The sequence below is a fragment of the Lipophrys pholis genome (assembly GCF_963383615.2).
Source record: "Lipophrys pholis genome assembly, chromosome: 2".
NCBI classification, from domain to species: Eukaryota; Metazoa; Chordata; class Actinopteri; order Blenniiformes; family Blenniidae; genus Lipophrys; species Lipophrys pholis.
In genome coordinates this window covers 7,954,334-7,976,717 of record NC_137636.1, presented here as the reverse complement: position 1 = coordinate 7,976,717, position 22,384 = coordinate 7,954,334, and the positions used below count along the sequence as shown (strand labels likewise).

Genomic DNA, 22,384 nt, shown 5'->3' with positions numbered 1-22,384 from the left:
AGACAGTTGATTTTTAGTTCACTAAAAGGGGCAAGGTGAGATGTAAAACAATTTTAAATTAAAAAAAAGACACAGAAGAAGCGAGTGAAGTTAATGCCTGCTACTCCAACAAATAACGACCATTATATCACAATGTAGAGACTGCTGGTACTATTCAAAGCTGTAAGTTCACTGAGTATACATTGCATTCATTTGGCAAAAAGACAGCCATCCCTGCCTAAAAAAGTATAATAGCCTTCTATTTTTTTCTCAACCAAACTACTTGATAATGACACTGATCTAAAAGCCAATGGCTCGGCTTTTTTAGATTGCTCTGGTCTTCACATGTCACAGTCTTCACAAAGACTGTGATGTAATAGAGGGGGAAATGTAGTCTGGTTACAAAGGCAATGGCATACATTGAAACATCTTTATTTTATAGATTTTTTTTTCTTAAAGAAACAATTGTTGTGTTTTAGGTCTATAATTAGAACACGTGTAGATGGTGTTTATGATTTACCAGTCTACCCATGTTGGAGCCATTTCCATCAAACAGTCACACACACATTGGGAGAACATGCATTTAAACAGAAAGACCCAGTGAACTTGGACACACAACCTGCACTCCAGTACTCCACCTTGCAGCATTCATCAAATGTAAGTCAGGAAAAAACAAAGCCATGCATTTATATTTTAGCTTATTTTCTTTTCAGGCGTTTCACTAAAAAACAATCGTCCATACTTTCCAGCAGAGTTTGCTCTGCGCCCCTCATCACCTATAATCCTTAAGCCAACATAATAAACACACATTGGACAATTGATCGTTTTTTTTATTGGGACTCATAGTGTCATTCAGAGCAGCGTCCACCGCTGGGACTCCTCACTCAGCCCTTTATCCGCACATTTCGTGTAATGCTTCTCCGAGGAGCTTTCAAAATATCCCTCGAGTAGACGGTGGGAGAGAAGTGGCGTATATGTAACCAAGCGCGTCGCGCAGGGGCGCCTCACTTCTGAGTGCGCGCGGACCATGTGGTACACCGGGCTGGCCATCGCTTCTGTTTACTGTATCATCATAGTTTTGGGGCTTATTGGCAACATCACGCTCATCAGGACGTTTTGTTCTGCCAAATCCATCCGCAATGTGCCAAATCTGTTCATGTCCAGCCTTGCGCTCGGAGATGTTTTACTGCTGGTGACCTGCGCTCCGGTGGATGCCAGCCGCTACCTGACAGAGGAGTGGCTGTTTGGGAGGATCGGCTGTAAAATCATCCCGTTCATCCAGCTCACATCTGTTGGTGTGTCTGTATTCACGCTCACAGCCCTCTCTGCTGACAGGTAGGATACTACTTAATTTTCGTTTAAAAAAAAAACTTGAACGTAATAAAGTCAGGGATGCTTTGTTTATTGGCTCCTGCATTAATCTCTTCCTGCATTTGAAGATTGGGTTTTCATTAAGTTTGGTCTTATGCACGAATGCGATGTGTGAGCAAATATATTAACTTGCGTATTGATCAGTGGAATTTTACGCGCGGCAGAGCCAATTCTGTGCAGGGCTGTCAGCTGGTGTGAAACAATAAATGAACTCCTGAGCCATAAAAATTATCAGAAATTATCTGTCATAATACAATAAAACGTTGGTTTGCTTAACTAGGTTCAAATAATGTTTGCAGTCGTCAGAATATACAATGCATTAAATACAAACATCTTAAAGCCTCATTTGTTTATAAAATTAGGATAATCCTATAATATTTGTGCGTTTTTAACTTGTGTTGCATTGAGTTTATGATAATAATAAATACGTTTAATATATGAAACATTAAAAAACAAAAATTTATTTTCTTTATTTGGAATAGGACGAGTAGTATTTGCAATAAGTGTATTGTTTCAGTGCATTAAATCTGCATTAAAGGAACAAGCATAAATGGGCATAAGCACAGAATTCAGGGTTGATGCTGCTGGCTGCATTGGTGGGAGGAACTGACTCAACATTGTGTCAATATGTGCATCCAGCCATCAATCCATTCATCTTCTGAACTGACACACACACACACACACACACACACACACACACACACACACACACACACACACACACACACACACACACAACCAAACCGCCCTCAAAAAGCCCCCCAAACATACCTTGGATGCAAAACTGAGTACCTTCTTGCTACCTGCTATGAAGTGAGCATTTAACCACTACACCCACATGCTGCCCCTATAGGATCTCATCCTTTCAAAGTATTTTCTTTACATTTGAATATGTGTCTCTGATGTCTTTTCCCTGATTAAAAAATATAAAATCAATAAGTTAATAATAATTTTGTTTATAAAAGATCATATTGGTGCAAAAAGCGGAAACGTTCTTTAAACGAGGTTGTTGCTCCTTCCTCCACTGGCCCCTGTTGTTGAGATACAGATACAGATGAAAGAAGAGGCAAGCTCATCCCTCTTTAGCTTCTAACTGTAATGGTAATGCAGAGTTTTATCCACACAACCGAAGAACCAGCAGAATCAGATTGTTTTGTTGCCTGGAATGTATTAATAAACTGCTGGGATTCCCCCCCAACCTGCAACCTGTCTGCATACTTCATTCCTTCTCCAAGTCCTTGTGTATGGCTGGGCATTTTTCTTCAGTCTCTCCTTTGTGCTTCAACAGAACAGTCTTATCGTCACTGACCTCATGTAATCATCATGGGTGAGTTAAAATAATGTTCATCATGGACCGCATCCTGCATTCCGCTTGGCAATTCAGCCACGAGTTCATGAGTTCGATGAAATGTCACACCAAGCCTGTGTGCTGCCGTACTTGTACGGTTTTTCAGAGAAAAACTGACCCTGATACCTGTTCCCCTGCCAACACTAGTCACCGGTGGCCTCGTCATTTCTGTGACGTAGTTGTGTAGCAGATCATGTTGTATTGGTAAACACAAAAACTTAATCAATGGAATTGTCCTTGAAAATCTTACTATCACAAATCTGCTTTTCAACCTTTTTGTTTTGTTATCGTGAAGCTTAGAGTCATTACTGGTGAAGGGCGACTGAACTGATTCCTTGCTTTCATTGGAGGCTTGTAGGTAGAATTTGTTCTCTCCCCGAGACACGGTTGAGAACAAGACTTCACTGCACTCTCTGCACAAAAGACTCTTTTACCTTACTTCTCTGACGGAGGTGAGTTTGGCTGTTTTGGTAGCCGTTAGACCAAGACCAAGTCTCTCTCTGGCAGGCCTTCTAAAGGGGCTTCCTCTTCCACCTTCCCTTGGATGATCTGCTGGACCTTTTTCCATTGATGAAATGAAATGGAATGACATGTTTCTTTACACTACTGCACTTGAGAGTGCAGCATTCATAATTTCTATGGCATCTGCTCCAATTAAATTAGTTCAGCGCTCAGGGTTCTGCGGTCTCGTTAGTTTACAGCACCTCAGAAAAGGTCGCCCAGGCTGTACTGTACAACCTCCTCACACAGGCTACCAAGTATCTTTCTCACTGTTATTGAGCAAGTCCTCAGACACAAATTTGACAATGTCCTTGATGAGCTTTATCACAATCATTGGTGTTTTATCATCTAGAGTCACTGATTGTAACAGTGCCCAATGTCCTTACGAGAGTCTTTGAAGAGGATTATGTCAGTGAGCAGAGACAATCATTTATAAGCCTCATCTTCACTGCCATCGCAGACATTGATTTTGTGTGCCATTTCCTAAATAAAATGTGATCTAGACATTTTGTTGCTTGGGTGATTAACATTACTTCTTCGGTTTTCATTAGCCATCTGTTACTGTCTTCTTCAGACACGCAAATCCTCTTTGTTGTTGACATGTCCTTACCTGCTTGGATGTCCAATCTGGACGCTGATTGGTCACGTGTTGACTGACAGACATTATCGCAACAGAGTCTGTAAAAGACAACGTCCTTTCTCACACTCAGGGCTGTGCGACGTGCAGGATGGTCAGCAGGAGCGTGGAATTGCATTGCATTTGTTAATAAAATTAGGCCTGCACATATCGTGACGATCCACATACAGCTTGTGTTCTGCATATAGGGAGTGGTGGTGATCGACTAACTGATACCCAAGACGAGAAAAACGAATGAAAAGAATCCATCCAACAGGTATTAAATTGTTTTCATCTCAAGTTGTATTCAGAGAAAATGAGCAAAGAGTGTGATGCGATATCTTTTCAACCTTGAATATAAATATATTCATGCCAACTGGGTCAGCCATTTAGCAGTTAGTCGAGTGAGTCAACTTGCATTCACAAAGACTAGCAGTTCTTTTTCAAGACACTGAGCCTCATGCTGCTCTGGTGTGCATGTACCTTGTATGGCAGCCTTTGCTGGGAAGGATCATGTAAATTTGAGACTGCTCAAGCTGTAGAATGCTATATGAATGTGAAGAAAAAAAAAATCAATTTTGCATCCATTTATTTGGCATCATGACATAATTTTAGCAGTTTGTTTGATTCAAGATTGTCCCTGGATTGAGCCTGGGTTGGGCCTTTCTGTGTAGAGTTTGCATGTTTTCGTGTTGCCCAGTCCAAAGATAGTTAGTAACTCTAAATTGTGTGTGAATGACTGTTTCTCAATGTTTGCTCTGTGCTAGAGAGATCGCATTGTACCATGTGTACCTTGTCTCTCCCCGTCGTCAGCTGGGATCAGCTCCAACTCTTCTCAACTCTAAGTTGGATGAAGCAGAACCACAATTGAATGGATTCACACATTATTTGTAGTATTTTCAAGTTTAGGCTCCGGATATGGAAATGTGTCATAGTTTAGTACAGTTAGAAATGACACATGGGGGAATTCATTTTCCTAGTAATGGGGAGAAAAAATGCGTGTGCACACTTTTCGATGGGTTTGTTCTTTATTTCGGCCTGAGGAGACAAAACAAAATCACTCAGTGTTGTCCATGGCTTGAACAGTAGTACCGGTCTAATGCAGAGATTTTGTGTAATTGTTAAATTGAAACTTAGTTTTTGAGCATTCTAACATTTCTTTTGAGAATTTGATCTCCATCTGTGCTGTCGCAGTCATGGTGGGACGATGGAAAGATGGCCATCTGGAGGCTGGTGATTGTTGATTTTTATTTTTTTTCTAAAATGCATTGTATGTCACATAATATATTCTACTAATTATAAATGTATGCTTCCTGCATCTATTGGACAAGAAATTGATCCAGACCCATCTACTCATAATGCAGGACAGCAGAATGAGAAGAAAAGAGGCTCCTGGTGCCGCTTTGATTGAATACTCCTGTAAAACCCTTCTAAGGCTGAAAAGGACAGAATGATTGGACTATATTTGGTTTCTAATATCAACTTTTCATTTGCTTCTGTATTCATTAAATGTGTTTTTCCTCTGCGTTAGGTGTTTGAAGATATTTTTTTTAATGTCAGAGGTCTGTGATGTATTGTTTTTGTGTATGTTAGCATACTACTTACACTGCTTTTGACCTACAATGAATGATTTATAACGATAATCTACAATATTTTTCTTTACTTTAGTTCTTTTTTTTTTTACAAAATCTGCTTTCTTCGTTAAATATCGAAAACTAGTAACGCCATCAAGCTGCCACAAAACATGAAAGAATAACATAACAGTAGAGAAAATGTTTCACTTCAATAAAATGTGTGCATTCTTGAACTCTTAATGGCAACATCACAAGACAACAAAAAACAAATAGAGAGCAAACATTTCAGTAAACTGCAAAGCATTAGCACCATGTAGGAAATAGAATAGGACTACAGCTCGTGAGACCTTTTTCTATACATGCAAATAAAGTGTTTTAATTCTAAATTGTGAAATATTACATAATTTTTGTAAATTTTGCATTTTTCTAAAGATTTATTTAATTATATGAAAGCATTCATCTGCATTTATTCAACCTGATTTTAATTACCAAAAAACAACAAAAAAAAAAATCAACATTTTGTCTCAGTTTAAGATATTTCAATTGATATCCTATAAAGGCTTAAAATAAAAGAAACTAGTCATATTAGTGCTCTGGGTAGAGGCAGAAGCCACGACGGTCTATGGCATGGAAAGAGAAAAAGTGCAGCTAGACTGTAATGAAGACGGTTTTGTTTGTGTTTCTACAGTTCAACTTGTTAAGAGTCTTAATCATTATTGTTTTCGTGAATTGATATTCAGGGTACCATCAGGTTTCATAAATATTGATGTGAGTGAGTGAGTGAGTGAGTGAGTGAGTGAGTGAGTGAGTGAGTGAGTGAGTGAGTGAGTGAGTGAGTGAGAAAACAGGAAGTGAAGCACAGGACAATGAGCATAATATCTGCGTACAAATGAAACAGGAAACAAGCTCAAAACAAACAATTGTCTCTATCTATCTATCTATCTATCTATCTATCTATCTATCTATCTATCTATCTATCTATCTATCTATCTATCTATCTATCTATCTATCTATCAGGTACAGAGCCATCGTGAAACCCCTGGACATTCAAACTTCGATGACCACTACCAGCATCATCCTGCGTGCAGCACTGATTTGGCTCGTGTCTCTGATCCTGGCGATTCCCGAGGCTATCTTCTCAGACCTTCACACCTTCAACATCACCTCCACCAATGAGAGCTTCGTCACCTGCGCTCCTTACCCCCATGCAGGAGAGCTGCACCCTCAGATTCACTCCATGGCTTTTTTCCTCATATTTTACATCATTCCCCTGCTGGTCATATCCATGTATTACACGTTCATTGCTCGCAGTCTCCTGAAGAGCGCCTCTGACCTGCCTGTGGAGGGAAACGTGCACGCCCAACGACAGGCGAGTGGTGAACTTGTGTGGAATACTGAGGTCACGACATGATGGAGAAAACACCTGGAAGACTAATCGATAAGTACATCCACAGACCAAACATGACACGGAGACGTCACGAAACCATCAATTCGAACTGGAGATTTCTCGCCGTGAGAGAAAAACAAGTGGCTCCATATTAAATCGTGTTATATATATATATATATCACATTTCCAACCAATCTTATATAGGTGAAAGTTATAGCGCCAACCAACTGGAATATGTTCCCATGATTATGCTTAGAGAACAAAAAAAGGCAAAACCCCCAAAACACATCCAAGGACATTTTTCCATCCATTTTTTTAAACTGATGAATTAAATTATTGTCTCATTAGGACAAAAAGTTGTTCAAATTAATCATCTATTAAGTGAAAGATTAACTTATTGTCCATCTTCATTGTAAAACTCCAGAATAAATTAACTTTGCAGAGGTGGAAAAAAAACCCAATGTCAAAACTACAACAAAGGTGAATCGGGAGAAACGATGGAGGACAGAGGAGGATATGAGGGCAGAGTAATGAGACACTAGACGTGGAAGAGGAGGGAGGGGTTACATGACCACAGGCAGGAAACTTGAAACCCGATGGGCAGTATAACTAGAAACATAAACCAGAACAACACGAAACACAAGCACATTCGAAACATGCAAGAATAAAGCAGGACAAACCATGAAACCAAAAATAACATATACAAGGCGAGAAGTAACTTACAACTCATGGAAACTTTGACAGTCACACTGAAAAACATGAATGGCATGTGAGCTGTAATTTCCCTCCATCATAAACCTCTTATTCCCAGAACGAAAGGCTTGACTTCAGCCTCAGCTTGTACATTTTCAAAACATTGCTTTTTATTTGTAAATTTTCTTTTCTTTCACCAACAGGTCGAGTCCAGAAAGCGACTGGCCAAGACTGTGCTGGTGTTTGTTGCTCTCTTTGCAATGTGTTGGTTACCCAATCACGTCATCTACTTATACCGCTCCTATCACTACTCCCAGGTACTTGTTCATCTTCCTAACAGTATGGCTCTTCATTTATTGATTTCTGTGTTGATTTTGTGCGGCTTACCAGAGGGGAAAACATGATACAGGAATGGATGTGTTCAATTTGATAAGACAATATCTTCAAAAACACACAACCGGTGATTTTTGAGTGGTTTCAGTCTTCATATTTGAGAAGTCATTGTTTTTGTCTTTTTATATTGTTGTACTTCTACAATGACAATAAACTATTCTATTCTATTCTATTCTATTCTATTCTATTCTAACTCGCTCTCAGTCTGACTTCTTTCTAACGTTAACGCTGTTAATTAAGTTTGTTAATTTAAATAAATTTGTCCTAATATCTGATAATTTTATTAACAATAATATTAATGATAAGAACCTGAAAAACAATCCCAAACTTAACACATACTTTAAATGAAGTCGCTGCATGCAGTCGCAGTAGTACAACCTGCAGAGGACATCCGGGAATTCATAGCTTCAGAGAAGAAGCAGTTTTTAGCCTCATTATTTCTTAGATCACTGATATACAACCTAGAAAATCAATTATTTAAGTATTAGTTGATGATGTCCCTTTAAAACATGGAGGTCTTCATACATTTAAAGTTGCACTGGGACACAATAAAGCCCTTAATGACTAAAGCAAAAAGTTATGAAGCAAAGTGTCTGGATGAGAAATACCACAATAATTATTTTTCCCCATTGCCTTCACCAGGCAGGAATTTATTTATTTTTCTATTGAAACAGTTTTCCTTCCTCTGTCTCTCCCTGCAGGTGGACACCTCACTTCCTCACTTGGTGTGCAGCGTCGCGGCTCGTATCCTGGCCTTCACCAACTCCTGCCTCAACCCTTTTGCCCTTTACCTCCTCAGCAACAGCTTCAAGAAGCAGTTCAACCAGCAGCTGTGTTGCTGCAGGTATATGATCACCGAGCGCTCCCTGTCAAGTCCGATTCATTACAACACACGGGTGACGTCTGTGCGCAGCACTCATCACTCCGTGGCAAGTCATTCCATGATCAATGGCAGACAGATCTAACAGGAGCGCTCAGTGTGAGAGAGGAGAGCAGCACTCTGTACATGTTATTCAGGTTTTTACACAAGAAAACAGCTCAATGTCTGGAGAAACCATAGCCTTTCATTGCATTGATCCCCTGATGACTGAATTGATTTGTAGTTTTGAAACGGTGTTAAAGTCTCTAGTGAAAAACGAGTTTTTGTCAAGGCTTTATTGCGCATGCATTTCAAATCGGTGTATTTGCTAATCTATTTGATCACAAGATTCTTGCATAATGTCTCATATTGTACGATTGCCTCGCAGGATATTTGTTGTTTAAATGCCTCTAAGGTTATAAATCGGGGGTTTTAAAGTGTGAGAGGGTGATTCTTCCTCAGTGAACCACATTGCATCTCCAACCTGCCTCACCCCTGACCCTAAAGGCATTTCTGCTGCCTGGCACTATTCAATTCAACTCCTATACAGCACCAAACACAACATTTCTAGGTGCTTTTAACAGAGAGAAATCCAACAAATGAAATCCTAACGAGCACAACTGTTCTACTAGTGTATTGCTTGTAATTTGAAATATCTGATCCTTATAGTTTAAAATGGCTGCAACCTTCACACTTGTTTACCGAAACCTATTTCACTGTTGAATTTATTTCCATAACACTTACAAAACATTTTGGTGGTAAACCCCTATACACTTTGCTGATGTTTTGCCGAATGACCTTTAAATTGTGGTGTTTCTATGTTGTTGGATATCCACCGAAAAACTGTTGTATTTGTTGTTGGGTTGTGTTTTTTATCTGTCTGCACTTTGTCACTATATGTGAGCAATATATCTAAAAAGCTACTGTGTGAAGTGTGAAACTGGACGTGTACCTTCAAAGATGTTTTATTTATCTCAGTTGGGAATAATGAGTGTATTTTAAATCCTTTTTGTAAAATTAGCACTTAATTATGTCATGTATGTTTATACTTTTTTCATTGTTTGTGATAATTTATTTGCATTGCCTAATTAAATTACCCGTGTCAAGCCGTTTTAAAACCTACTCAGTTTCGTGTCTCCGTTCAACAAGTATAATTAAAGATGCATAAAAATGGTGGCTGAATTGATGAGCACATCTTCAGATTTAAAGTTATTTCACAAGTCCAAGTCTTATTGACTGTGTTTCTGCTACACCGTGTCTGGTCATTATTATCCTGCACTTCAAACACCTTATTTACGAGCACCACTTTACATAGCATGAAGCGATGTCCTAATTTGGAGTGGGACACATGTTGAGAATATTCCAGAAGGTTGTTTTGTGTGTGCGTAATAAGTCAGTCTCGGTAGAGTTTGTTTGATTATTGTGTGGAGCGCCCGGCCAAATTTGTGTCTTGCATAGTCTCGTCTGCTCACTTAAAATGTCACAGTCCATTTGTGGGGAAAAGACTGCAGCATAAACAAGGATTAGTTATCGTATCTCGAGGGATAAAACAAACACAAATCACAACTGAAAATTGTACATTCAGATGAGAAGTAAGGTGGTAGTTCACAGGAAAAAAATGTTTTTTTTTTTTTTAAGGTCTTCAAGAAAAAAAAAAAAAGGAACTGAAATCCTGTAGTAGTGTGAACAATGTGAAGGTGACGCGGAAAGGAAGGTTATAAATAGATGTCTACTTGCCTTTTATTGCAAGAGGCTCAGACGGTTTCAGGCATGAGGCAAGGAGTGAGAAGCCCCATGGTGCAGTGACGTGTTAATTCCTTTAAGCACGTTAGTGTGTGATTAAAGTGCATCGTTATTATATTATCCTGTAATATCGTGATCCATTTGAAAAGTGATTCACAAATACAGACATTCATGGCTTCCCAGAAATAAAATATTGAACTCACCCATTTCATATCGTTTCTATATTTTAAACGCTTTAACACATTGAGGAGATGTTAGTATCTCGACATGAACACATATTCACTTTATCATCAGCCAATGCTTTACTGCAGTTGCTGTACGGTACCTCTGCTTTTAGTCTTCAATCTGGTTTTTGGCAAGTGGAACAAAACACAAATCTGATGTTGACAAGGCCAAACTACTTATTCAGATATTCAGAAATATAGCACGCCTTTTTTCTTAAAAGCTCATTCATTGTTTCTGTAAAACATGTGAACACAGTGTTTATGAGTCCCAAAGTAGATTTTTGTTGTTAGGAAAAGTCTTCTCTCTCTCTGAATTCACCATTTGCTTCTTTGTAAGTGTCTAAATAGTGAGCCCATGGATTCATGTGTGTATAAGCAAAAGGTTTGCAGTTTACTTACATTTTGGTTTTTACTCCTTTTTCTTTTTGTTCTCATTGAGACGTTTATGTTAATAATCATTGATGACTTATCAGCGACGCGTGCTGCCAGACAGGCCAGGTGGCCTTTTGTAAATGATTTAAGACTGTTGTCGCAAAAAATATGCAATACTACTTTCATTGCAAAAGGGACAACACCATGAGGGCTTTATAGAGTCTATTTCAGATGGTTTGGATTAAATTTAATATTAAAGTTTCAAACTTGCTGCTTTCTGATACTGGCAGATTGTTCCTTCAAAACAATGTTTAAAAACCAACACTGTCGAGAGGCAAGTTGGGTTTATCATCCAGCTGCCTCAGAAACAACAAGTACACACTGAATTTAATCCACAGGCTCAGAACTGAGCCGCACTCAAAGATGCAGGAGACGAATGGTCACTTGGTGATCATACCATTGGGATTACAAGTGAACTATAGGTGCTGGACGTTGTTGTCAAGTCACAGGGCTTAAAATTCTTCAATATCTGCTTTAATGACTAACAAGGTTGATTCACTATATTGGAGGAGCAGGTGAAACCAGAGCAGGAACACAAGGGTGGCTGGAGCAGAAAGCAATTTCGAGGAATAGACTGAGGGTCCTGGAGATTGAATACTAGATACAACTGTATGCACCAAGGAAACATATGAGACGTGCAGTGAAATGACGTTGTTTACGCACACACCCTCACAAGGTGCAGATGATAGAGCAGCATTGCCATTAATTTGCCCACAAAATATTTGTTAGAACAGTTTATTTGTGACCCTATTATTCTATTGATTACATTTTTCCATTTCTACAGATGTTTTGTTAATGATTTTCTATTTTCTTTCTTCTTTATTTATTTTCTTCTTTTGACCCTCAATTTCACGTGTCCCAAATACAAACTACCTAAATGGATATTACACCATCCACCATCTACGACGGTTTAGATCAGGACAAACAAGTGACACTCAATATATTCTTGTATTTTTATGCTCCAGTCAAGTTAGGTCTGTTTTTTTTATATTGTCACATCGAGCTTTAGTGTTCATATTCATGTTTATATTCATGGAGCGGAGTGTTAATGCTCTGGTTTCGTCTGCTTCTCCCATATAGTGACTCAACCTTGTCACTAACGCTCCTCTTGTTCCAGGTCTCATGTGGCCTCATCCTTTGTGTCTTCCCTGTGCTTCGTCAGTCAACTGTCACTCTCGCTGAGACATTTGTTCCAAGTTCATCTTGTATCTTGTCGGCCTTCTCTTCAAACTAAAGTGAAAACACCTCCGGTCGTCCTGTACTCACACTCTGAAGGTCAGGGTCTGTGAAGGTGTCGTGACAGTTCAATAAGGAAGTATAGATCTCTGTTTGGTTGGAACCACAAGTGAAAACCGCTCAATGACATCAATGGTCTCAAAATGTCATGATGGCTTTTGCTTTTGCTTCATAGGACATGTGTCATTTCAGATAGACATTGTTAATGGTGATGATGGGGGTGTTTTGCAGGTGTTGTTGGAATAGAGGAGATCCACTGTGGGCATTTTTTTGCAACCCTGCTTTTATCTCGTGTTTTATCCATCTTCAATATTATGTTGTTTTTTTTCCAGGGCATGAGGGTCTTTTCCCAGTCAGTGACTGAAATGTAAAGTATATGCAAGAAATTGTTTCATTTCATGAAAATGTTAATTGAATCAGCTCTGGACTATGGATTAGGAACATCTGAAAGATACATTTTTCTTTGAAGCACACAGCAATAGTAAGGGTTTTTTTGTGGGGCGGCGGGATCCTGTTGAAAAGTAATGGATGTAAAACCTCTTGTTTTTTATGTCAGGTTGAAAAAGGATCAATCAGTCCCCCTTCAACCGTTGTGCTGCATTGGAGTAAAATGGCACAAGCATTTCATCCAATGTGATGTTACCACATATACAAAAGAATGTCGTTGCTCCCCCCCCCCCCCCCCCCCGATTACCTTGGAGACGTACAGAGAACCTGACCACAGTTTGTGACAGAGGTGGATGCATTCAGTGTCTGCTCCATATTATCCACATGCTTTTCTCTGCACTGATGATGTGGCTTCAAGGGAGTCCTGGTGTGAAAAAGTCATCCATTCATCTTTTAAAGCACTTTATTCCCTTGAGGGTGGCAGGTGTGCACCAGCTCCGATCCCACCTGACCCTGTGGTGGGCAGGCTCCTGCTAGGGGGTCGCGTTTAAAACCTAACTCCTCGTCGTAATTTGAGGCATGTAAAAACGACCTTTCTGGTCGTTTTCCAGAGGAGGACAGTCTCAATAATACATAAATAGGACTGCATTTCTTGGAAATGAAACCTTTTTTTTTGTGCAGTTTACTCATAAAAGTAGATATAGTGGATGGTACGTCGTCATACTCATTCATCGAGGGTACATACAATGCCGCACATTCATTGTGATTGTAAAAATCTTTTACTTTTGTATTGCATCTCTCGCAAGTTAGTATGTTATTTCATGTAGAATGGTCAAATGATTACATTACTGGAGCTTATTATGCTTTTGCAAAAATGAATACGTACAGGCCCAATGAGTGACACTTTAAAGGATTCAATGCGACATTTAGAAAACAAAGAACACATGAATTTGACCTTTTCCCAACGATTGTTGGCAAAACATATTTTTTTCATGGCACCTCGGCTCCAGGGTCTAACGATGATGTGATGAGACTATTCATCAACAGTCAGCTGGGATGGGCTCTGCGCCCTCACCAGATTATATCTAAGTAAGTATAAAGCGGTCGGTACAGAAGACGGATGATCTCTGCTGTGTGAAGCACTGGCTACACAAACTGCAGCAAGAGGGAGACAAAACACTTTGGAACTTCAACACGGTCAGCCACATCATTTTGAGCTTTTAATGTGCGCTAAGCAAAACCAATTTTTGTTTAGTTTTTTAATGACTTAGTTACAGTAGCGCTTTTTCACATCCAATGTTTCAGCTGAAGGAAACAAGCCTCCCACAGCAGGGCTCAGTCACGGCACCCTTCATTTATTCACCCAAGAACTCTGACTCATATGTTACAAGTTTCAAATCAATTCTTGTGTTAACAAAAGGAAAAAGGTCATATATAATACGCTTTCTAGTTTGCCCTTCATAGATAAGCTCTTCTGAGGAAGGGAATTCAGATGGACACAAAAAAAAAAATCAATACATTAATTCAAGAACATAGTAACAACACACATTTGTGAACAAAATCCCTTTCCCAGATGTTGTGTTTGGTGGATTTATTTCAGCATTATTGTCTTTACACTTTGACTTCTTCTCTATTTGTGTTTACCCTGTGATGGACTGGTGACCTGTGCCTTTCCTTTTGTTCTGGCTTCAGTAGCTCACCGCAAGCCTCAGAGGGATGAAGCAGACTGGAAGATGGATGGATCAATAGAGTTGATCCTTGATTATAATACACCTGGTTTATGGTTGCCAAGCGACATAAAATGTTCAAGCCAACATCAGGTAAATGGCAGTATACATCCTGTCCAGAGCGAACACCTTTTGGGCTAACAGAAAAATAGCGCACACGCACAGCCATTAAAGCCTGCTTCTTGACTCTGAGGAAGCTGCTTTACATTTTCTCGGCTGCATTTAAATATATGACTGTACTCTGACACTGAAAACACAGCAGTGCAGCCCATTTATTACAATTGGAAAAAGCTTATATTATTTTACTCTCTAATAACACCGGCTCAAGAATTCAAATCACTTTTGACGACTCTGTGTCGAGCTTGGCGTTTATTATGGCCACAGCTTCGAAATCATGACTCTGTGTAGCAGTCACTTCTCGCTGAGGTTCTTCGTCTTGTTGTAAAATTCCTCTTTTGTCCAGGTTAAAGACTTTTTGGCAGATTGCATCAAGATTCTTATATATTGTAGCAGTACGTAGTACGTAGCAGAGAAGGATTACTATTGCATGAACATATCATCAGTAGGGTAAAACTAACCTGTCTCAAGACCGCCTCATCCCAGTTGGTGTTCCCTATTAGTGGGTGTTGACTACAGTTTGAGACATGTGAATATTTTTTATTTAAGTTGCTGTTAAAGATCGGGAATGCTTTTACTTGTGGGAATAACATGCCTTCAGTTCATAAAGTGATTTATATTGCAGAATTAAGTATTCATTGTTGAGAGAATCTGCTTTATTTCAATACTTGCATTTAGGCTCAATTACTTGCATGTAGGGTCCCCTGGCTAGCTCAGTTGGTAGAGCATGAGACTCACAATCTCAGGGTAGTGGGTTCGTGTCCCACGCCGGCACTTCCTGTGGGCTCACCACCTGCAGGAAGGTTCTTAAATGGTGCGATGTGATCTGGGTGACAGTGCTCAGACTGTCACCCCCGCGACCCGGAAACGGATAAGCGGAAGAAAATGAATGAGTGAATGAATAAATACTTGCATGTATATGGGGTCTGTTATCAGCTATTTTGCTTTATTTCTATTCAGAGAAAATAAATCTGTAAAGCTATAACTTTGGATAACTGACAAAATGTTCACAAAAAAATTGAGCAAAACCAAAAATATAAAACAATTCTGTAGAAATTTCAATTATAAAAATAATCTTTTATTATAAACTACATATTCAGTGCACAAAGAACAGAAATGTACAAATTATACACTTTTAACATTGATTGAAAAATAGCTAGGCATGTAAGAAAAAAAAAGAAATTACCATGGTCATGTGAGTTAATACCATCATAGTCGCACCATTAGTTAAAGTGATCAGCATAAATAGAACGGTAAATAAATTATGAGCCTTTCTTTTTTCTGCCTCCAAACATCCTTGGCGTGCAGGTTGTCGTAGTTAATTTCTTCTACTTGAGCCATCTGCATCTGTGAATTAAAGTGGGATTATTGACAAAAAAAACAAGTTACGTGTGAATTTAGATATACTTCTGCAGACAGATTCTTGTCCTCATCCAGCCTTCACCCTGGATGGAACTGAACTCTGCAGGAGTCTGAGAACAAGCTCACTCTATTTAGGTTATCCAAAGAAGTTCCAGGGGAGTTTCACAGAGTATAAATTCTCCATAACATATTCCTGTTGACATTTAATTTTTTTTCTTTTCTTTTAGGAGTTTGAAGGCATATGAAGTGAAGATCGGGAATCGCCGTGATTGGCTGGAAGGTTTCCAGTGTATAAACCACTCACTTATAGAGGGAAAGAAAGGAAAGAAAGAGGTAGTATGAGAAAAGGACAAAGCAAACTATCAAAATGAAGTATAATTTAACAAACGGAATGAAGAAAAGAAAAAAAATGAATTCATGTAGGAGAGAAAACAGAATCATCAAGAAACTTCCAGATAAAGAGCATTAAATGAACTAAAAAGATTGGCCCTACAACACAACTATTTAAAGCAGCTGAGCGGCCCACTGTGCTACATTCACAGGCCTAATACAAGAGAGTCTCAGTGCTTTTTGGTCTTTTGTGAAAAGGACAGAAATTTTAAAGGTTGTTTGAGAGTGAGGTGGGTGAGAAGAGTCATTCAAGGCTACTGAACTTGTAGATTTCCAGGTGCAGGTTTAGAGACGGGAGAAGCTTTCACAAGTCAAACATTGATCTTTGGCTAACACCTAAACAGAAATGTTCCCTTGTGGTCTACCTGCACGAGGTTTGGTCGAAATGTTGATGCCGGTGGCCACAGATGGACGAGTTGAGGTGACAGCGATGGATCGCTCTTTGCTGGAGAGTGGGCTCAGGTCTGGGAAGACAGTCACAGCGCTCCGCATCTATCTCACAGTCCGGCATCCATGTGCTGAGGGGAAGCTCTGAGAGGACAAGGTAATGCCAGATTTTGACATTAAAGAGACGAACTTCAGCAATCACCTCACAGTATGAACAATTTAAACATTTTAAACCATCAACACACGTTTATATAGTTCTAAGCAGTGGCACGGTCAATCCCTCCGCTACCTTACGTTGTATAAAGCAGTAAGATGATTGATAGACGTGTCAAACATAAAGGATGCAAATGAAATTTGCTTTTATTTTACGTGAAATGTGTCGATAGAGTACAAAACTGTTGAAGCACCAATAAGAAAACATAATGGAGTTGTAAAATTTAAAGTTGGAATAAGATAGAAACTTGTATTACAAATTTATTTTAATAAAATGTGAAAACCAAGCACTTGCAATTGTTGATATGCGTATGAGGTTTTCACTTTGAAAAGTAAGCCTGGAACCGTTGTAACTGTTAGTCATATATTATCAAAACATTTATAATACAATAATTTCTGAAAGTGTGTTTTTATAAAATATTTGTTTCAACCTCCACTTAGTCCTTTGTTGTTGTGATCCCCACGTGATACACTCAGTATGTTTGGCCCATATTGCACCCTGCTTATAGCCCTTCTGCATCTGATGGTCTGTCACAGTGTTGCTTGCACACAGACAGACAGACAGACAGACAGACAGACAGACAGGCAGGCAGGCAGGCAGACAGACAGACAGACAGACAGACAGACAGACAGACAGACAGACAGACAGACAGACAGACAGACAGACAGACAGACAGACAGACAGACAGACAGACAGACAGACAGACACACCTGGTGAACTGGAGGGGTAAGGTATGCATCTGTCTGTTGAGCAATCCCAAATCAACCCTCTTGCACAAAGTCTCCTGGAGTCCTTCGCCTCAGACAGCATATCCATCAGAGAGCAGCTGCCATGAAAGCAGTAGGATTAAAGCAGTAGGATTAAAGCAGTGACAAAAAATAAATACAATTCTACCAATTTTAGAGAAACAAGAATTTTGAATTTGAACTCACCCGCTGCTCCTGTGCGGCTGAGCATTACGCCGGATTATTGCTGGCTCCATGCACTTGCACTCCGTGTGGTTTGCTACTTTTACCAGCACAGGTTCTGGCACAAACTTGAATGGGATCACACTGAGGACCTACATCACACACACACACATGCCAGCATTTTAGTGTTCGATAGAAAAGAAAGAGATGGAGAGTTTGTCATCTGAGGTGTGTTCGCTCACAGTTTTATTAACAAATACAGTAGTTGTGTTTCGGCAGGTGACGCTTTCTTGGTTGCAGCAGCCACTGCACCTGTCATGAGGAAAACATCGTCACATCAGGGCAAAGTGTCGTACATCACCTAAACGAGGCTGTTTAAATTATATTATTAATAAAACATTCGTGAAGCTAATGCAGTTTCATTTGAGAAAGTGATGGTTTTCATGCTTTATGTCAGATCATGATGTCAGAGTGATCACACTGGAAAAGTTAAATGTATGTGCAAAAAACAACTACATCCTAAAGTATGAGGCCTCTTTGTGGCATGTGTGAAAGATTCGGCAGAAGAATAAGGTGTTTGCTATCATAGTGAATGATTTTACTGGCATAAATCAACAAGTGCAGCAAGAAAGCCTTTTTTTTTTTTTTTTTATCCAGTTGAAGTGTTAGATTGAACAGTTTATCACAGAGCTGATACATTGTGGACCCGTGGTCACTGTTGAATCTGAGGCTTGACTATCAGATCAATCTAATTAATTTTTCTTTCCTTTTGTATTGGTCTTAGAGTCATACTTTAGGTCTTTAGTGATGACGCAAGAGAAGCACAGCCTAAATCAGGGAAGTGATGTGATGACGTCAACATTTTCTGACATTTCTTTCAAACAATAGAAAATTAATGACATTTACAGAGTGCAGGACTAAATAGTTGTGCTATGTATTGAGTTAATGTTGCTTACGTGGGGTTTGTAATATTCGTGGATACGATAACTCATGACAATATACACCTCTTCGAATCGCATAAACACTGTTTTACACTTTTCACCCTTCTTACTTTAGCTAAGATTGTCTTACTTTCACTCGATGGTACCAGTGTGCTTCTTATTGCATCAAACTATATAAATATACATTTGATCAAATGCACAAAAGTAGTGAAAACTACTATTTAATTCACTCCTAATCTGAGTTCCACATCTTAGCAATATTGGGTTTCGGCGCAACAAGTGATGATCATTAACCGATGGAGGAGGTTGCTTTGTTCACCCTAACCCTCCATGGTTATTTACGTAATATATGAGCTGTTGGGAACCTGCAGATACAAGGTGGTCTGATAGAAGAAAGTTATCAAAATTATGTAATCCGTCGGCATCAGCAATGTGAACAGTCAGCGCTTTGAGGTCAGTCCATGAGACAAAGTGCCTCAAGCATGTGAACAATCATTAGACATGCACGGGAACCATAAACTGAGGCCCAGGGCGACACCGAACAGACTAACCCATCCACAGGCCCACTCAAGGTGCTATGTGCCGTGAAACAAACCAGCAACCAGAAGCACCACTGACCCGCAGGTCCAGAGAGAGAGAACAACTTCCATCACGAAATGCACCAGAGGGAGACGCCGTTGAAGCAAGATTAGGAAGGACAAACTCTGTAACATCCACTCACACTACAATTTTCTGAGAATGGTATATAGTAGTGTTTTCTGACTTTAAGAGTACCAAATCTGAAAACATCATGAAGTAATGAAGAAACGCAGCTTTGCATCCGTTCTGAATGAGGGTTTTTAATCAAGAACGAACCTGTGCACAGACACGCAGGGCGGTTTGAAGAACATGGAGGGCTCGGTTCCCAGCTCTTTGGCCACATCCACACACGTTTCCCTGGGCATGCACTGAGTCCGCTGCCACTCTTCATCTATGGCTGCACAGAGAGCGAGAGAGAGAGAGGAACAAAAAAACAGTATTCAAAAGGCAATTCATAAAATTACACGTTCACACAAAGCATCCAGAGTGTATGTGAGTCATCCAACCTTTGAGTATCTCCAGGCTGTAGGATTCAGCAGCGTAGCGTGTAGAGCGGTGAGACCCCATCAACGGTGCTGATGAGAAGGTTTCCGTTTGGGTCTCCGGCTGCTGAAATCTCAAGCGACACTTCCACAGCTTCCAGTCAGGAAAGTCTGCCAGTCTCAGCAGCTCATCAAGGCTGGACGAGGACCGCACCTTCCTCTCCCACTGCTTCATCACCTGCTGGGATTACAGTCGCTCAAATCATACGGTCTCACTAAAGAGGTCTTGGTATTTGTGGGTTCCAAATTCAGCATCAACTTCAAATTACATGTTCATCTAATATACTAGACCCATTTATTGAAAGTATATTGGATAAGAAGGGAACTGCTTCTTGTAACATTTAAGATATCTGCCACCCCAACTTTATTGAAATGAATTACATTACCTAAATGTTTCAGAAAGCCGATAACCTGCTATTTATTTTAATCTGGCGTGTTTGAGCAGGTACACATCAAAACACATGCAGCACAGGAGTCCTTCTGGAGTACGATGGGGTGTCAGTGCACCTAAACAATGACATTGACAGGCCGTAGGGGGTTTTGGTCACCTAAGTGCCAACTCTATGGAGAGCGGCAACAGCTTTATTCGTGTGAAAACACATGCTGATTGTACACATGCTGATTCCTATTAACTCTCAGAGTGAGCTATAATACCAGATTGTCCTTGGCTTCTCTCCACACGGAAGAGATGTGACTCAAGGGTTGTATTAAGCCATAAAACTAAATATCACGCTAACTAAGAAGGGCGTAGTTCTCAGAGTGACATGAAACGAGAGCAAAACGCAAGCAGGATAAATTAAAGCTGTATGAATTGGATCGGACTTTGTTAGGGAAATGCAGCCACCTTTCTCCTTCATTGAAGAAAATTGGCATTAGTTACCTGAGGATATGAGCTATATGAGCTCATGGACTGCACAGGGTTTGCTTCATTTCTTCTAGACAACTTTATTAAAGGGTGGGTGGGGCAGCTTTTCTGACTACTGCTTCCACTTAAATCTGAGTACAAACAACAGAAAATAGGGAGGTTTCCACTAGATAGACCGTCTAATGAGAAACAGAGTGCAGACATGCCCAAGCAAAGGTTGCCAGGAGCTCAAAGGAAGGTTCAATCAATAAAAATAAAAAATTAAATCTGGAGCTGAAATAGGTGAAAATATAACCAATATAATTGGAGTAATGGGACAGAAGGGGGTGAAATGGTTTAATTGCCACTCTCATGACGATAGCCGGCTGACATAATTCCCCCCTCGACTCACATGTAAGTGCACATATGAGTACTGTCAGAGTTGGTTTGGAGAGCAAGATCCAGCCAACACGTGTGTGCTGCGAGAGAAGCATCTGGTCAAGTGTGAGTTTTAAGAGGTGATGAAGAAAAGAAGAAGCTCCAGAAGCTCTTAAATACCCTCCAGCTTTAGTATTAAATTACATAAAATGTGCAGTATAGATGTCATAGATGGCAGTGAAAAGTTTAGTCAGTAGATTCGTTGTATATTTTAATGCAATAACCAGGAGCCACATTTACACATGTGAGGCTGCATGCCAACCTTACCTTACTTCCTTCCTCCCTGTGCACGCCGTGGCCCACATTTATCCAGCTGAGCTCCACCACCAGAGTCATCAAGCAAGAAAGTCTGCACAGGGTCCCTTTCATCTTCATCCTCTCGCTCGGCTCACTCGCTCTGGGAAGTGGGATAAACTTGTCTTTCTTCTTCTTCTTTCTTCACTGCAGCTCGAGAGCAGTCAGAACAGCTGAGTCCTCCAGACCACACACACTCAGTTCAGTCCTCCCAGAGCAGGTATGTGCAACACAAACTCTTGCTCTTTCAGCTGCACAGAAAAGTGTGTGTGTCTGAGCCAGACGTAACCTGTCACGGCAACCCAGACACCCGCGAACCAAATGGAGAGGCGTCTTTAAAACACACACACCTCTTCCCCCTCAAGCTTTGATGCAGAACCAGTAGAGGTGTCCAGTTGAATAATGAGGCAACTAAAAGTCAGAAGCTTGAAATTACCACGGAAAATAAAGAGCTCAAGTTTTTTTTCTGAAAATATCTGTGTGATTTCTTTTGTCCAGATGGATTAAAGCCCCATGAGATGTTTATTGGACTGTAGCCGGATGATCTGAAGAAACTCCTCTATGGATTTCTAATTTCAGTTGTTACAATATTTGTAAGGCTAATTTCCCAAAGCCGGTCTTCCCTTCTCCTGTTTCAGTTTAACAGAACCTCGAGCTTATGTTCCCATTTTTGTTTTTTGTCTTTTAAATGTTGATCTGTCAAGTGGTCAAGTCCCCTGCCTGTTAAATCCCCAACCGGTGTCCTTCCTCCTGGAGCACAAAGCCAAAGAGCTGTAACATGTGTTTTAAATGTGATCCAGACCTCTCTAACGTGTGAGGCGAACTGAGATGCCAGCACCACCCCTGTCCCGGGGATACCCCACCCACTTTCTCCTTCAAACGCATTTCATGTAAAAGT

General features: G+C 40.0%; 2 protein-coding genes across 3 annotated transcripts; one reads left to right on the top strand and one right to left on the bottom strand.

The window, feature by feature from the left end:
• The first annotated feature begins 991 nt into the window (after positions 1 to 991).
• LOC308125357 (gastrin-releasing peptide receptor-like) lies at positions 992 to 9,842 on the top strand. The gene is made up of 4 exons (XM_080489038.1): positions 992 to 1,314; positions 6,407 to 6,758; positions 7,673 to 7,786; positions 8,564 to 9,842. Exons 1-4 carry the CDS (start codon positions 1,007 to 1,009, stop codon positions 8,825 to 8,827), a joined length of 1,038 nt encoding a protein of 345 aa, XP_080345164.1. The 5' UTR covers positions 992 to 1,006; the 3' UTR covers positions 8,828 to 9,842.
• Positions 9,843 to 15,506: 5,664 nt separating this feature from the next.
• Positions 15,507 to 22,187, bottom strand: vegfd (vascular endothelial growth factor D). Of its 2 annotated transcripts, none has more exons than XM_080458282.1 (8): positions 21,460 to 22,187; positions 19,875 to 20,088; positions 19,645 to 19,765; positions 18,091 to 18,160; positions 17,873 to 18,000; positions 17,651 to 17,766; positions 16,705 to 16,870; positions 15,507 to 15,934 (listed from the first exon to the last, which is right to left on the bottom strand). In XM_080458282.1, exons 1-8 carry the CDS (start codon positions 21,565 to 21,567, stop codon positions 15,916 to 15,918), a joined length of 942 nt encoding a protein of 313 aa, XP_080314408.1. In that variant the 5' UTR covers positions 21,568 to 22,187; the 3' UTR covers positions 15,507 to 15,915. The 2 variants fall into 2 exon arrangements, with proteins under 2 accessions (XP_080314408.1, XP_080314407.1); XM_080458281.1 differs by having other exon boundaries at positions 15,647 to 15,934; positions 19,875 to 20,091; positions 21,460 to 21,693.
• Positions 22,188 to 22,384: the final 197 nt, after the last annotated feature.

Coding starts and splice junctions, on each gene's coding strand:
- LOC308125357 (XM_080489038.1), top strand. CDS start 1,007: ATGTGGTACACCGGGCTGGCCATCGCTTCTGTTTACTGTATCATCATA. Junction 1,315..6,406: donor ACAGCCCTCTCTGCTGACAG/GTAGGATACTAC, acceptor TCTATCTATCAG/GTACAGAGCCATCGTGAAAC. Junction 6,759..7,672: donor ACGTGCACGCCCAACGACAG/GCGAGTGGTGAA, acceptor TTTCACCAACAG/GTCGAGTCCAGAAAGCGACT.
- vegfd (XM_080458281.1), bottom strand. CDS start 21,567: ATGAAGATGAAAGGGACCCTGTGCAGACTTTCTTGCTTGATGACTCTG. Junction 20,092..21,459: donor ACAGGGAGGAAGGAAGTAAG/GTAAGGTTGGCA, acceptor CTGTAATCCCAG/CAGGTGATGAAGCAGTGGGA. Junction 18,161..19,644: donor CCCTGCGTGTCTGTGCACAG/GTTCGTTCTTGA, acceptor TCCTCATGACAG/GTGCAGTGGCTGCTGCAACC.